General features: G+C 48.7%; 1 protein-coding gene across 1 annotated transcript; it reads right to left on the bottom strand.

The window, feature by feature from the left end:
• Positions 1-1,941: 1,941 nt before the first annotated feature.
• Positions 1,942-13,235, bottom strand: Lrrn4 (leucine rich repeat neuronal 4). Its single transcript, XM_048348823.1, has 5 exons — positions 13,153-13,235; positions 11,319-11,985; positions 9,191-9,395; positions 4,337-4,474; positions 1,942-3,416 (listed from the first exon to the last, which is right to left on the bottom strand). Exons 1-5 carry the CDS (start codon positions 13,180-13,182, stop codon positions 2,231-2,233), a joined length of 2,226 nt encoding a protein of 741 aa, XP_048204780.1. The 5' UTR covers positions 13,183-13,235; the 3' UTR covers positions 1,942-2,230.
• Between the last annotated feature and the right edge of the window lie 1,697 nt (positions 13,236-14,932).

The following is a 14,932-nucleotide window of genomic DNA, read 5'->3' as shown; positions in this document are numbered from 1 at the left end:
TGTGCGCAGACTCAGATGAAACTGATATCTAATACCTGTATGAGGATTTAGCACTAGTTCATCACATTTTGGGGTTTTAGTAAATGTTAAACAGAAACATCCTTTAAATTGTCTCATCCAAGTCTCTGATGTGTTTAGGATTACACTAGAATTTTATTTATTTATTTATTTATTTATTTTGGCCAGTCCTGGGCCTTGGACTCAGGGCCTGAGCACTGTCCCCGGCTTCCTTTTTGCTCAAGGCTAGCACTCTGCCACTTGAGCCACAGCGCCACTTCTGGCCATTTTCTGTATATGTGGTGCTGGGGAATCGAACCCAGGGCCTCATGTATACGAGGCAAGCGCTCTTGCCACTAGGCCATATCCCCAGCCCCTAGAATTTTGAAAGGTCTTTTCAAAGTGTCAAATGAACCAGGAAGCAGGTGGCTCATACCTGTAATCCTAGCTACTCAGGAGGCTGCTTGTGGTTCAAAGCCAGCCCAGGCAGAAAAGTCCTCATGAGATACATCCCCAATTAACTACTAAAAAAAGCCAGAAGTGACCTGAGACAGCACCTAATCTATGTCAAGCCCCACGACCCAGAAAAAAGTTTCATATGCCTAAAAATACTATGCAGTTTTTCATGCCAAACTTGGATATGCTGTTCGTGCTGCTCATGGTTTGCAAGATACATGGGATTCAAACTTGCTGTCCATAGGATACAAATAAGTGTTGTAGATTGAATTATGTCCTGTTCCTCCCCCAAAGGGTACATGGGGGCTCTAGTTTCCAGGTATGGTCTCTTCTGTGGAAAAAAATGCTGAGATGGCTGCAGTGTAGCTTGGGGCCCTGTTTGCAAGCCAAGATATTCCAAGAATTGCCAGCAAGCATCAGAAGCTAAGCAAGGCGTGTGCACACGTTCACCCCTCCCTCAGCCTGCGAGAGGAACCAGCCTTGCTGATGAGTCTTTCAGGCTGTGGCCGGACGTGTAAGAAGTTTCTGTCATTTGAAGCCTCTTAGTTTATAAAGTTTTTTTTTTAATAGCCACTGGAGATTTGTTAACAAATCCTAAATAGAACATTTGAAATCTAGAAATACAGCCCCAATTGCAATTTTATAGACTTATAAAGGCACTGGTGGAACCCAGGGCCCAAATGCTCTGACCCTGAAGTTCTCTTTTTGCCTATTTCACCTTCCTAAATAAAAACAATTAGAAATTTTTGGTTTTAAAGTTCCTGATGTGAGCTTTTCAGGCTTCCTTCAAGAAAAAAAAAAAGTATTAATCACATAGTACCTTTGTCAGGTGAAATAAAATAGGTGCTGACCTTTAAGCAAAACAGCCTTTTCCTGTGTCACAAGTATTCTCAGAAGGACAATTTTAAGTGCAAAGCTGGAAGTCCATGTGCCATATGGTGAAATACAACTGATAAACCCAGAAGGCCCAAGAACAACCACACATTGCCCCAGAACTCACTGAGGCCAGAGCTTCATCAGGAGAACTTTGAAAAGACTTGGGGGGAAAAAAGGTTATTTCCAATATGGGAGAAGAGGTTGGATTGTTCCTGCTCAGTTTATCATCTTCTATAGATTATTCTATGGGATCCCAAGGGGCACCAACTGCTCCAAAGATGAAGAATGCCAAGAGTCAATTGGAGTGTCCAATATTCACCATGAGGTTTCTCGAACAGGGTAAAGTAGAAGAAAAGGTTGAGCTGGGCACTTGGCAGCTCATGCCTGTAAGTCCTAGCTACTCAGGATGCTAAAATCTGAGGATCATGGTTCAAAGCCAACCAGGGAAGGAAAGCCCATGAGACACTTAGCTCCAATTAACCACCAGAAATCTCGAAGTGGTACTGTGGCTCAAAGTGGTAGAGCACTAGCCTTGAGCAAAAGGAGCTCTGGGACAATGTCCAGACCCTAAGTTCAATCCCCACAACTAACGAAGAGAAGGAGGGAGGGAGGGAGGGAGGAAAGAAAATGTTTCTTGGCCAGAGAAGCAGTATGGCAAGTTTCACATTTGCCCTGGACCTTCTGACTTCTGACTTTGGAGGAATTAGAGGCGAGGTGGCCAGTTAGGGATCCTCTAGCTTCCTTTCTGCATTACAGATCCAGTTCCACTAGAAGGAAGCTGGGCTCATTGGAGGCCTGGGACTTCAGTGGTTTGTTGTTTGGTCTGGCTGCCAAGGATCAACCCAGGGCTTTGCACTTTGCTGGGGAAGTGTTCTACCACCAAACTATAATCCCTAGTAGCTCAAAAGAACTGATGGTTTTTGAAGGCCACCAGTGGTGTGTCAGAGTGTGGCCTGTTGAGTGTCTGGCATTGTCGGCAGAGACACAGGGACAGCACCAGGGTGCTGACCAGAAGCAGGCCGCTGGTGGCACATAGGCCAGCAAAGATGCCCACTGAACTGGGCCTGGTGGTGAAGGTGGTGCATGGCCTCCTCCAACCGGAGGCTGGCAGTGGACTTAGGCCTGCCCTATTGGCTGCCAGCACACACACGTGGTAGGTGGTGGCTGGCGAGAGCCCGTACAGGGGGTGTTGCCTGGCGGTGGCATAGATGTCCACCACTGAATGGTTCTCTGCCTTGCCTTCTGCAGAGTAGTGGATCTGGTATCCAAGCACCACCGAATTGGGGGCGCACCAGTGGATGAGGGCGGATGAGTCTGCAATCTCCAGCACCCCTTGTAGCTTTGGCGGGTCTGGGATGGTGTCTTCTCTGCTGAGGCCAGGGCAGAGGCACTGGAAGCGCCTCTGCAGCTCTGCACATGGGGTCTGCAGGTGCTTGCAGGGATGGTAATCACAAAGAACATTCTGGTGAGTAGCTCTCATCTCTTCCTTGCTCCCCTCCTCTTCCTCACTGTCATCCAACAGGAAGATTGGAATCTCAACCTCCTGAGTACTCAGATGAGGCAGAGACGTGGTCGTCTGGTGAGGCTGAGACGTGCTTGTGGGCTTCCCGGGGGTAGAGAATGGATCGAGGTGTTTGCTGGTCAGTGGAGTAGAGGCAGATGAGGTACCCGGCTCAAGGCTGAGACTGCCAGCGTATTCTCCACGCTCTGACCCCGCTGTGCTGGCAGCTCTGGGTGGAACATTCCCATTGCTGTAACTTGCTGTGGAGTTGGTAGTGAACAGGCTGATCCCTTTCCCAGCATTCTTGAGCATCCACAAAGCTTGTGTGAGGGGAGCCACAGTGTGGAAGGGGGGCTTGGTGACACTCTGCTGACCTGTGGGCTGAGCAGAGCGGTCTGGGCTCTGCTCAGTGGAGAGCCTCTGTGTTGGAGATATGTAGGCTGAGCTGTGGAAGGGATGAAGGGTAGGAGCCAGGAGGGTGGTGCTTTGGCTGGACTTGCACATAACAGGCATCTGGGAAAGGGGCACAGGAGCTGGGAAGGGGCTTTCGGATCCCCTAGCTGGTGTGCACACAGTGTCTGCAGCCCTATGGGGGAAACCAACCAGTTAGAAGATGTCTGGCTTTGGGCTGTCTGTTCAAGATGGGTGTCCCCTTCTGCCAAGCTCTTTTGTCATATCCCTGCCAGCTACCACCTGATACACAACAGCTTACTGGCTCTCAGGAAGCCTTTGGAGGCAGTCCTGACATCGCTCTCATTGGTGAAGAAGAAAACTGAAGTTCACAAACAGGAACTGACTGCCCAAGATACCATGGCTAGCAAATGGCTGAGCCTAAACCTGGGGGTGTCCACATCTAAGGAGAGTTTAAGGATAGGCTACGGTTCTGTTCTCTCCTGTCTGCCTCTTGGCACGGAGAATTGGTGATAATAGGCACACTACTGTTAGCTAATATCTTTGAGCCATTGTCATGTGTTAGGACGATTCTTCGTACTGAAACAGCTTATGTAATTTGCACGATCTTATGAAACAGTCTTTATTATTTTCCATTTTATAGACAAGGAAGTAGAAGCCCAGAGAAGCTGTGTAACTCAGGCAGGCCAACCTTACAAAGCAGAATGAAGCCAATCTCTCTAGCTCCAACCAGTAAAATAACAAGTTGTGCATTTTACCCATTTCTCTTTCCCACTGGGCATACAGCCAGCCTGTATTTCCCAGCCTCCTTTGCAGTTAGACATGGTCTATAGATTAAGTCGTGACCAATGAACCTGAGTGGAAGTGATGAGCCCCACTTCTGGGCCTGCTCCCACGCCTGCTCCTCCATGTGCTTTGTTCCTTCTGGCTGGCTGAAATGAGGGCAGAGCTTCCATCCTTACAAAGTGAGGAATACCCCGTTCAACTCTGTACAAATGCCTAGCATGTTCATGTGAGCAAGACACAAGCTGGGACGACTCAGCTCCCCAGGGCTGACCTTCACCCCCTCAGCCATCCACTTTGTAAATGTGTTACCTGCTTAGGACAGTTCTGTTTGTATCCCTGAAGAGCCAGGACAGCTCACAACTGCAAATGAGGGGGTTACCAAAGAGGCTGACAGATAGACGCTCGGAGGAATTCACCATCCAAGGAGGAAAGGAACTTAGGTTACAGCTGGAAGAACACAAAAAGAATCCACCATCAGACTTTTACAATTCAGCTAATAATGTTCTTGAGAGGCATGGCGGCATCATGGAAAAAAAAAAAAACATTCCATTACGGATGAGTGGATATTGTTTTGGCTAACATTCCCATAGCCTGGGACCTCTTTTTTTTTCTTTTCCTTTTTCTTTTTGTTGGTTGTGAGGCTTGAACTCAGGGCCTGGGCGCTGTCCCTGAGCCTCTTTGTGCTCAAGGCTAGCACTCTACCATTTGATTCACAGCACCACTTCCAGACCTCTTTCTTTTACCACTCAATTTGGTCAAATAAATATAGTACCCTCGTAACCACTGGTTAATTCAAAAACATTCTGTGATGAAAGAGGAATTTATAAATATAAATGTCTTCACAAAAGTAGACATTGATATTACAGACCACTGCTGGGGACCAAATCCAGAATCTCATACAGCAAGGCCAGTGTAGCTGCTGGGCTGTATTGCCTCCAAAACCGTTAGATGTGTGCTATTGTAGTTGGACCCACTCCATTGGATGTGTGCTATTGTATTTAGACCCCAGCTGCAGGCACCCAACCCCGACCATTGGGAAGATACCTTACCCATGTGCATCAGTTAGCTCTTGCTAAATACAGAACATTGCCAAAACTGAGTAGTTGAACGTGTTAAGTACCTCATTTCTTTCCCATGATTCTCTGAGTTAGCTTTGTGGCTCTGAATGGCTTCATGTAGACAAAGCTTTCTCTGAGTGTCCCAGGACCTTTCTCTATGCATCAGCTGGGAGGCCAGCCTAGATCTCACATGAGAGTGGGGCTCCCACAGCAAGAGAAGGTAAGCCCCATTGCTCAATGGCTTTCTAGTTTCTGCCATTATCACATTTCCTAATATCCCACTGGCTTGTACACAGCCCATTTTGATAAGAGGAGCTTCAGTCACAACGCAGATGGGTGTGCCCACAAGGGTGGGAAGGATTCTTGTGGTCATTGTTTTTTAAAAAGGAAATGGTCCACCTGCAATGGCAGGTCCCCTCCCTGCTGTCTCCTCTTTCTTCTCTAGAGTCCCATAAAATGTTTGGCTCCAACTCCTTTCCCAAAGTCTCTTGACTTTCTCAGATTCAGACAGATTCAGCATTCATCATATGCAGCTGAAGCTACACTTTTCTTTTCCTGTCCCTTCTAGCCAAAGGATGGCTGTCCTCCATCTGCCTGCAAGCCTCTACCCTCCACCTACTGTTCCTGAGGCAGATGCAAATGTTCTCAGAAAGGAAGGAAATAGCACCCAGCTCTGCTCTATTGCTACTGGCCTGTGGGCAGGTGCAAAGTCGGCCTCTCTGGAACTCTAGTTCTATGTGTGTGGGCCAGTTATTCACTTTATTTGTTTGATTCTTTACGTTTTTTTTTTTTTTTTTTTGCCAGTCCTGGGCCTTGGACTCAGGGCCTGAGCACTGTCCCTGGCTTCTTCCCGCTCAAGGCTAGCACTCTGCCGCTTGAGCCACAGCACCGCTTCTGGCCGTTTTCTGTATATGTGGTGCTGGGGAATCGAACCTAGGGCCTCGTGTATCCGAGGCAGGCACTCTTGCCACTAGGCCATATCCCCAGCCCGATTCTTTACTTTTTTGTTCTGGCACTGGGGCTTGAACTCAGGGCCTGAGTGCTTTCCGTTTTTGGGGGGGTTTTTTGCTCAAGGCTGGTGATCTACCACTTGAACTATAGCTCAACTTCTGGCTTTTTTGTATTAATTGGAGATCAGTCTCATGGACTTTTCTGCCTGGGCTGGCTTTGAAGCTCAATCCTCAGATCTCAGTCTTCTGAGTAGCTCAGACTATAGCTATGGGTATGAGCCACCAGTACCCAGCATATGTGGGCCATTTTTATTGAAACTTGAGATATGCCCACATAGATATGCTTGGGTGTACCTTCAGAGTTGTGGCCCAATTGTGTTCTTCCTAAAGAAGCCTCTTTGATCCAGTCTGTTGGGTCATTATCTCTAGCTGCATCCTAACCCAGCACAAAGTGAGCACCACTGCTATTGAGCATGGTAGATTATGATAATTGACAGGTGTCTGCTGCATCTATGGAACTGTGAACTCTTTGAAAGTGTGGAGTCTATGGCATCATCACCATCACCACCATGATCAACACCATTAGCATCCACATCACCACCATCATTATCCTCCTCCTCATCATTGTCATTCACCACCATTTCCCATAGAGCCATGATCACTAGTTCCATATGACTCCTGCTATGCTAGAAACAGAGTCAAGTATGCCACATGTACCATCCCCCCTCCCTTGTGAGAAACCCCAAAGTGAAATGCCATTGCTATCTCTCTATTGACACATAAAGAAATGTCATTTGTATGCTGACACCTTATAGAGTTTTTGAATTTTTTGTTTGTTTATAACAGCACTTGAAGTCAGGGCTTGGCACTCTCGCCCTATCTTTCTTGCTCACAGCAACAGCTCTACCCCTTGAGCTATGCCTCCAGTCCAGCATGTTTTGCTGGTTAATTGGAAATAGAGTCTTACAGACTTTTCTGCTCAGACTGGCTTAGAACTACATCCTCAAGTCTCAGCCTCTTTTTTTGTTTGTTTGCTAGTCCTGGGGCTTGAACTCAGGACCTGAGCACTGTCCCTGAGCTGCTTTTTGCTCAAGGCTTGCACTCTACCATTTGAGCCACAGCTCCTCTTCTGGCTTTTTCTGTTTATGTGATACTGAGGAACCCAGGGCTTCGTGCATGGTAGGCAAGCACTCTACCACTAAGCCACATTCCCAGCCCTAGGTCTCAGCCTCTTAAGGAGCTAGGATTATAAGTGTAAGGCACTGACACCAGACTAGTTTTTAGATTTTTTTTTTTAAATCAAGCTCACAGAAGTCAGAGCCAGAGATACAAAAGCATTTTCCTTCAAAACGTTGTGTACTCAACAGCTAACTATTGAATAAAGGAAAGAATGAACTAATGGTTCTGGTTTGATTTGAACAACTTAATCATTTTTAGAAGACGAGTTTCATCCATCTTTAGTGACTGCACTTAGTAAAATCTAACTATCGAGACCTGCCCCTAGACTTACGAGATTTTCTGCTGCTAACACTTCATCCAATGATTTCTGCAAGACTCTCATGCTTTTACAATACTATCTCACTGGACTCTGGGAGGAGGGAGGTGGAGGTGGGGAGGTAGTCTTTACTTGTTCCTTATTGCAAAGTGTCATGCTCTAAGTGTTTTTTGTTGGCTGGCTTAAAATCCCAATGCAGTTTCTACTTCTAATATTTTACACATGGAAAAAGGGGTGGGGGTGGGCAAGGGAAAAGCTGTTCAACAGTAGGATGTTCAAAATGGGACTGTTTCAGGCTCAGGTTCAACAGAGACCACACAGGCGGAGAGCACTGAGAGAGTTGCTGAGGATGACCATCTCCTAAGTGAGCTGCTACAGCCCCCAGGGCAGGACAAGGGAAGAGCCCTGTGAAGGGGTTTTGCTGGCTAGGTATCCATCTTTCAGCTCCATGACAAGTGGTCAGAAGGTAGAAGAGACTTCGAAGTGGAGACTGATTTGGAGGCCCCCCAAATTTCCACCAAACCACAGTATTGGGGAGGGAGCTGCTTCCCTATGCAAATGGAGTCTCCTCGATCTTTGAGATCACCCTCAGGACTATGGGTGCTCCTTGGAACTTGGGGACGTAAGGGACTTTGACTCACCCATGAGAAACCTGATAGGATTTCTTCAATCAGGCTGTTTGGAGCTAGCAGGGAAAAGTGAGGAATTGGCTGGGGGACTGACAGTAAATCAGAGGTGGCTGCTTTCTGGGGCCCAGATGTGGGCCCCAAAGGGGTCATATTCAAGGAATGCTGCCTTTCCTGTTAGAAATCAAGTCAGAGTTGCTCTTGGAGATGAGCGAGTTTGGGAACACAGTGGACACTCAGTAGGCCAGAGGCCTTTCTGTCATCTTTCCTGAGCAAACCCTGGGTGAGATTAAACTTGTCTAACATGGGGGAAGGGGTAGATCTGGTACAAAGAAGGCTGGTGTCCCCATTATTTCATCCTATGGTAAATTTCTCAGCCTGGGCTTTAGAGGAGGAGAAGGCATTAAAAAATCCAATGTATATCCTACAAAATTAAGAAGAGTGGGGGAAGGAGTGGGTAGGAGAGGGACTGGTAAGGATGTTGAAAGGGGTCACATTTGATCAAGATACATTATATTCATAAAATGCCTTGTTAAATGGCATCTTCTTTGTACAACTACTTAAAGATAATTTTAAGAAATGGAGAAAAAAGAATTTGGAATCTTAATGTTACTATGGACTGAATAGAGTTGTTTGTTATGAAGCTGTTACTAGGGTGGACCTTCCTAAGGTAATCTCCCAGAAGGCAAGGAAGAGAGGATTTGGAAGAGTAATGGGAGAAAAATTAAGGTGCAGGGCTAGGAATATGGCCTCGTGGCAAGAGTGCTTGCCTCGTATACATGAAGCCCTAGGTTCGATTCCCCAGCACCACATATATAGAAAAAGCCAGAAGTGGCACTGTGGTTCAAGTGGCAGAGTGCTAGCCTTGAGCAAACAGAAGCCAGGGACAGTGCTCAGGCCCTGAGTCCAAGCGCCAGGACTGGCCAAAAAAAAAAAAAAAAAAAGGTGCAGTTTGTTCTATAAAGTTTAATACAGCATAACAGGAATAAAAAAACACCAGTCATATGATTAAGATGTAACTTAGAAACACTTACTTCTGGAGCAGAAGGACCTGCAGACGAGGAGTATCTTGAAAGATGTGTGTGTGGACAGAAGTAAGTGCTGGAGAATCTTGACAATCTAGCTGCTGCAGGTTAGGGGTCATCTTAAAAATGCCTCCCTCCAGGATCCGTAGTCTGGGCATCTTCCTCAGGTAGAGGGATGTGAGATTTGGCAGGTCTCTGATCCACCCAGACTCAACTAAAACACAGGCAGGGAATATACCATTACTCAGAAAGAGGCCAGCACTGCATTTAGGAGACAACCAGAAAAACAGCCCCAAAGAAGGTCAGTATCAGGGTTGGCAGCTTTAGGGATCTCAAAAAGCATACCACTGAAGCTAAAAAGTCCCATAGGGATGACTGGTTCATCTTTTCTTTCACCTCTAGTTGGCCAAGGCCAGAGAGGACTGGCCTAAGGCAGACATAGTCCCTTACCCAGGACAGTTCTCCAAGCCTACTGCTACCTTACCCTGGGGCTAAACTCCACACACAATACAACCAGATTTCATAGAGAGCTTGTGGACTCTCTTTTTCTTGGTGTTGCCAATCCTGAGGCTTGAACTCAGAGCTTCCTGAGTAGCTCAGATTACAGGTGTGAGTCACTGGCACCTGGTCAACTGGTGGGATCTTTTGAAGAATCTAAGGAATGGGTAGAGAGCAAGGCTGTAGGAGCTTCAGAAATCTAATTGTGTGGCTTTCCCCAGCAAATGGAGAATGTGCCCCTTCCCCTTTGAATTTCCTTCTTGCTCTTTTCTCTCAGTCTGTGGAGGAATAGGTGTTGATATAGACCAGGAAGTGCTTTTAAAAGTCAATAAACAGTGTTGATTCAAGGTCAGAACACAGAGTACAAGAGAACCATTGTCCTAAGTTCCCTCCTATGTCATGCTTGAGTGACTCAATGCCTACAAGAACCAATTTGGCCAACTGAGTAAAAAAGTCAATTAATTCATCTTCTGATCAAGAGAAGCTTCACATTACCTGTGCCCTGGGTACTAAATTCACCCACTAATTCATCCCAAAGCCATGAACTTTCTCCCTGATACAAAGCATTTTATCCAGCCATGCAGCAGAGCAGCTACCATTTTGAGCTCTGGACATTGACTAGGTTGTTTTTGGTGGCTCCAAGAGCTAAGTGACCTGGAAGACCTCCATCAAGTTGTTCCACCTTTCTGTGCCTCAAATGTTAAAATGGAGCATGTGACAGTTTCTGCCTCTGAGGATGGGTATAATGAAAGCATGGGTGAGCTTCACGGGGGTGCACACAAGGCAATGCACCTGCCCATTACTATGAACTAAGTAAAAGCAGAAAAAGAGGCAAATGCACAACCAGGGCAAAGGCCTCCTCCATAGAGGCCCTGTATCCCTCATCAAGGCCTTGAGCAGGCCTTTATTCAGGCCCCTAGACATCACCTCACTAAGGCCTTAAGCAAGCGCATAGGCAGGCCCCTGGGCATCAGACTTGCCATGGCCTATTGTCCTGGAAAGACATGCGAGTCTACAACAGGTTGATCAGCCCCCAGATGTGTGCCTGGGAATGGGCACCCCAGTCAGAGGGGCAAAAGGATGCCGGGAGAGCTCATGAAGGCTACATGGAGCTTCTGACTGGGGGCTGATTTGGCCCGCAGACTCGCCATTGATCTTGAGAGTTATATAAGTCTGTCCTATCTTATGAATCCCTTCCTTGAGACCCTTTTACTTAGCAGGAGCTCTGCTTATCTTTTTTTTTTTTTTTTTTTTTTTTTTTTGCCAGTCCTGGGGCTTGGACTCAGGGCCTGAGCACTGTCCCTGGCTTCTTCTTGCTCAAGGCTAGCACTCTGCCACTTGAGCCACAGCGCCACTTCTGGCCATTTTGTGTATATGTGGTGCTGGAGAATCGAACCCAGGGCCTCATGTATACGAGGCAAGCACTCTTGCCACTAGGCCATATCCCCAGCCCCTCTGCTTATCTTTTCGTTCAACGAATCTTCTTCTGTGTCCGTGCGCTCATTCTTTGAGACCACAGAGACAAAGGACCAGAGGTAGGTGTTGCAGATTTTGAGGATCATAAACATCCGTATCATGCATCCCCTCGGAGACCACAGCCAGGTTCTGAACTCAGGCTGGCTGACTCGTCCCTACTCACCTCGTTCCAGGTCGGTGCCACTGAGGTCCAGGACCTCAAGAGTGGCCAGGGGCTCACCGGCTGCTCCTACGAACGCAGCCTCTGCGATGCCCCCTGGATCGCCTCGGCCCAGCGCACTGGAGGAGAGATTCAGTCGCCGCAGCGCGGGGAAGCAGGCAAAGGCCCGCGGCCGCAGCGCCTGCAGCGGGTTCGCGGCAAGCACCAGCACACGGAGGCTGTGCAGCGCGGGCCCGGCGCACGGGGGCAACTCGGCCAGCAAGTTGGAGCTGAGGTCCAGTGTGTGCAACATGGCAGGCATCTCCGCGTCCCAGCGCAGCTCTGCGATGCGGTTGTGGCGCAGCGACAGCACCTGCAGCTCGGGCAGGTGGCCCAGCTCGCTCGCACTCAGGACGCGCAGCAGGTTGTGGCTGCCGTCGAGGCTGCGCAGCGTGCGCGGCAGGCAGCGGGGCAGGTGTTCCAGGCCGCGGTTCTCCAAGGTCAAAGCGTCGGTTACCACGGTGGGGAGTCCTTTACAAGGCGAGTCGGTGACATTGCTGTCACCGCTGTCCCAGGGATTCTGCTGAGTGAGACGGAAGAGGGGAGCCCTCTCCTGGGAGCGACGCCCCAGGCTCTGGTGCAGCCATGTCAGCAGCAGCAGCAGCATCAAGGTCCACTGCATGGCGAGTGTCTGGGGAAAAACAGCCCGCAGCCCATGAATCAGGAACCCGGAAGGCAAATGCGCCTCCCCACCCAGGCCCCAGCATTCCCTGAAAGGTTAGGGGGAGCCAGGGTCCCGGGTAAGCAGTGATTTTGCCCCAGTCTGCTTCCCTCTAACCACACCTACACGTGCACCGGTGACACTCGCTGCCTTTCCTCCTCTTAGCAATGCCCATGATCATGGCTTTTCTTGGAGGAAGGCTCCCTAATCTGTGCACCCTGGGCCTGAATCTCCCAGTGACCCCCAGTTACCTTATCCATACCCTCTGAGCTTCTGCAGGGAGAGTCCAGCCTCCTCCTTTCACTGTAACTCTCCAGGAAAGAGTCAAGATTCCATAAACCCCACTGCCTTCAAGGTGAAGATGCTCTGCTTTGATAACATGTGGGACTGGAGGAAGTGTGTGTGTGTGTGTGAATGTGTGCGTGCGCGCATGTGTGCACGTATGCACTGTCCCTTAGCTTTTTCCGCACAAGACTGGAGCTCTACCATGTGAGCCACAGCTCTACTTCCAGCTTTTTGATCGTTAATTGGAGATAAGACTCTTAAGGACTTTCCTGCCTACACTGGTTTTGGACCTCAATCCTCAGGTCTCAGCAGGTGTGAGCCATGGGAACCTGCTCATGGAAGACTAAATTTGTCATGTCCAGCAAGATTCAGTTGCACTGTCCAAGTATAAATGAGTCTTTATGCCATTTGGCATAAAGTGAGTTCTGGGGTCCCTTTCTGAGGCCTGCGATCAGGGTTGCCTTTAGGAGAAGAAAGGAGCCTAGAGAGGGGGAAGGCTTGTGCATTTCCTGGTCCTTCATAGGTTCTGACAAAAGGGTCCACACTGTCAGCCCTTTCCCCAAAGGAAAGAAGGCCCAGAGCTGCTAGGTGGGAGGCACTGTTGAGCCCAGGATGTCAGATCAGATCAGCATAGGCATAGTGGCAAAGCTACTTCTAAGTAGGTCCTGGCCTTGAAGCAACCCCCATTATCCCTCCCCTGACTCTCTGTGTGGCTGCCAAAACAGCCTTCCAGGCTCTGGGACAAGGGTCTCTTTTCTTTGTGCTAGCTGGAGGTCAAAAGTGTGAGAAAGATCCTTCTTGGAAAATTGGGCCAGGAGTGTACGCACCCAGCAATAATGTTGTCCTACTCACCCGGAGCTGCCGGTGTTGACTGTGGCACATCTGAAAGTCCCTTCACTGTCTTCAGTGTTGTTTTTATTTTATCTATTCCAGGAACCAGTGATTTAGACAGCAGCTCAGTTCTGAATGCCTGTTGCCACTGGGAGGCCCGGTTCCCAGCTGCCCTTCCCCCTCCCCCTCCTCACAGAGGAGCCTTAGATTCTCAGCCTCCTCCAGCCCCTCCTTCCCCATGAAGGCATGCATGGTGCTCATTAGCCAATACTTTGACTGCCTGGCTCCTTCCTCCCTCCTCCCCCCATCTGGGGTCCAGGTCTGCCTCTTTCTAGGCCTGGCACCTCCTTCCTGCCTTCCACATCCTCATCGTTCCTTCCTCCACCTTTCACAGGCATGAGAAATGAAGGGGGTAAGGGTCAGATGTGAGGGCTAATGGAGAAGTGAGCAGAGGCAGTGATGTTACCTCTCAGGAATCCAAGATTCTGCCAGGCGGTCCCTACCTCCTTGGGATGGATAGAGCCAGGTTAGAGGAAGAAGATGTGTCTCCTCACTCTGGAGGAAAACTTGTAAGAAATTCACAGAGAAGCCACAGGACAGAGAATCCTTGAAGGCAGTCAGCTTCCAGTCAATCTAGCTCACATCAGGTCCAGGAAGAATTCGTTGGATGACGAGTGCTGTGGCTCATGCCTGTCTCACTACCCAGGAGCTGAGATCTGGGGATTGAGGTTTGAAGCAACCCTGGGCAGAAAAATCTATCAGACCCTTATCTCCAAATAACCAACAAAATACTGGAAGTGGAAATGTGAATCAAGTAGTAGAGGGCTAGCCTAGAGTCAAAGAGCTAAATGATTATATGAGGCCATGATTATATAAGACTAGTACCAATTAGCACACACAAACATACACAGAATTTGTTGGTTGCTCTGAGAGCAACCAACTGTACATTTCCTCTCCTCGTGCGGGAATAAATAAAGGGAACGGACATGTAGAAAGAGAGTTCCTGCCTTAAGGCTGGGATGGATTCCTGATTGCCCCAAACCTGGGGTCTCTCTGAAGATGTGGTGAACAAGCAGGAATGTTATTTACCATACCTCTCTTTGGAACATACAGCTCTGCTCAAGACCCCAGGCAGAGATAGCCCACGTTGCCTGGGTGCCTTTGATCCGCTCCTCTCCCCTTACTCCCCTCTGGTCCACGTAGGGGGCAGGGCAGGCTGATTATCCCCTGCTCTACGTGCACAGATCCAGAGACCAGACCTTATCTTTGCCCTGTCACTTCTTATCAGGCAGCTCTGAGCAACCCCAGGGCACCATTGAAGCCAAACCTGTTTGTGTGTTAATTGGATAATTGAGAGTACCTGGGGGTTTCCTTTGAGGTCTTCTCTACCCAAAGCCTCCAAAATCTTTTTCCAGTCTGGTGCCTGCCAGGACTTAGGTGCTCTGAAATATCCCAACATATGCCAGTGTTGGAGTGGGAGAGGCCTGTTCTGTAATCTCTCAAGAAAAAGTCTGAGACATGGGTCATCAGTGGACCCAGTGGGAAGGAGAAGCTGAAGGAAAGTTGAGAAGATGAGAGAGGAAGGGGGCTGCAGATCCCTAGGGCGTGGGAGCATGACCCTTATGCCTGACCTTGCACAGAGAACCCTCCGCAGAGGAATCAATGCGTCAAGCTTCCCTCAGAATTAAACCAACTTGGTTTGGCCAGGTGAAGAGACTGACCACCTTGAGGTCAGTAGGGGCTTGGGGGAGTCCAGGCAGGACTGGGAGAGGAGGTGGCTGAATCCATGGAAATAAACCCT

Source organism: Perognathus longimembris, chromosome 6 (assembly GCF_023159225.1).
Source record: "Perognathus longimembris pacificus isolate PPM17 chromosome 6, ASM2315922v1, whole genome shotgun sequence".
In the NCBI taxonomy this organism is placed as follows: Eukaryota; Metazoa; Chordata; class Mammalia; order Rodentia; family Heteromyidae; genus Perognathus; species Perognathus longimembris.
Note: the sequence above shows the minus strand (reverse complement) of the source record. Positions and strands in the feature narration are given on the sequence as shown.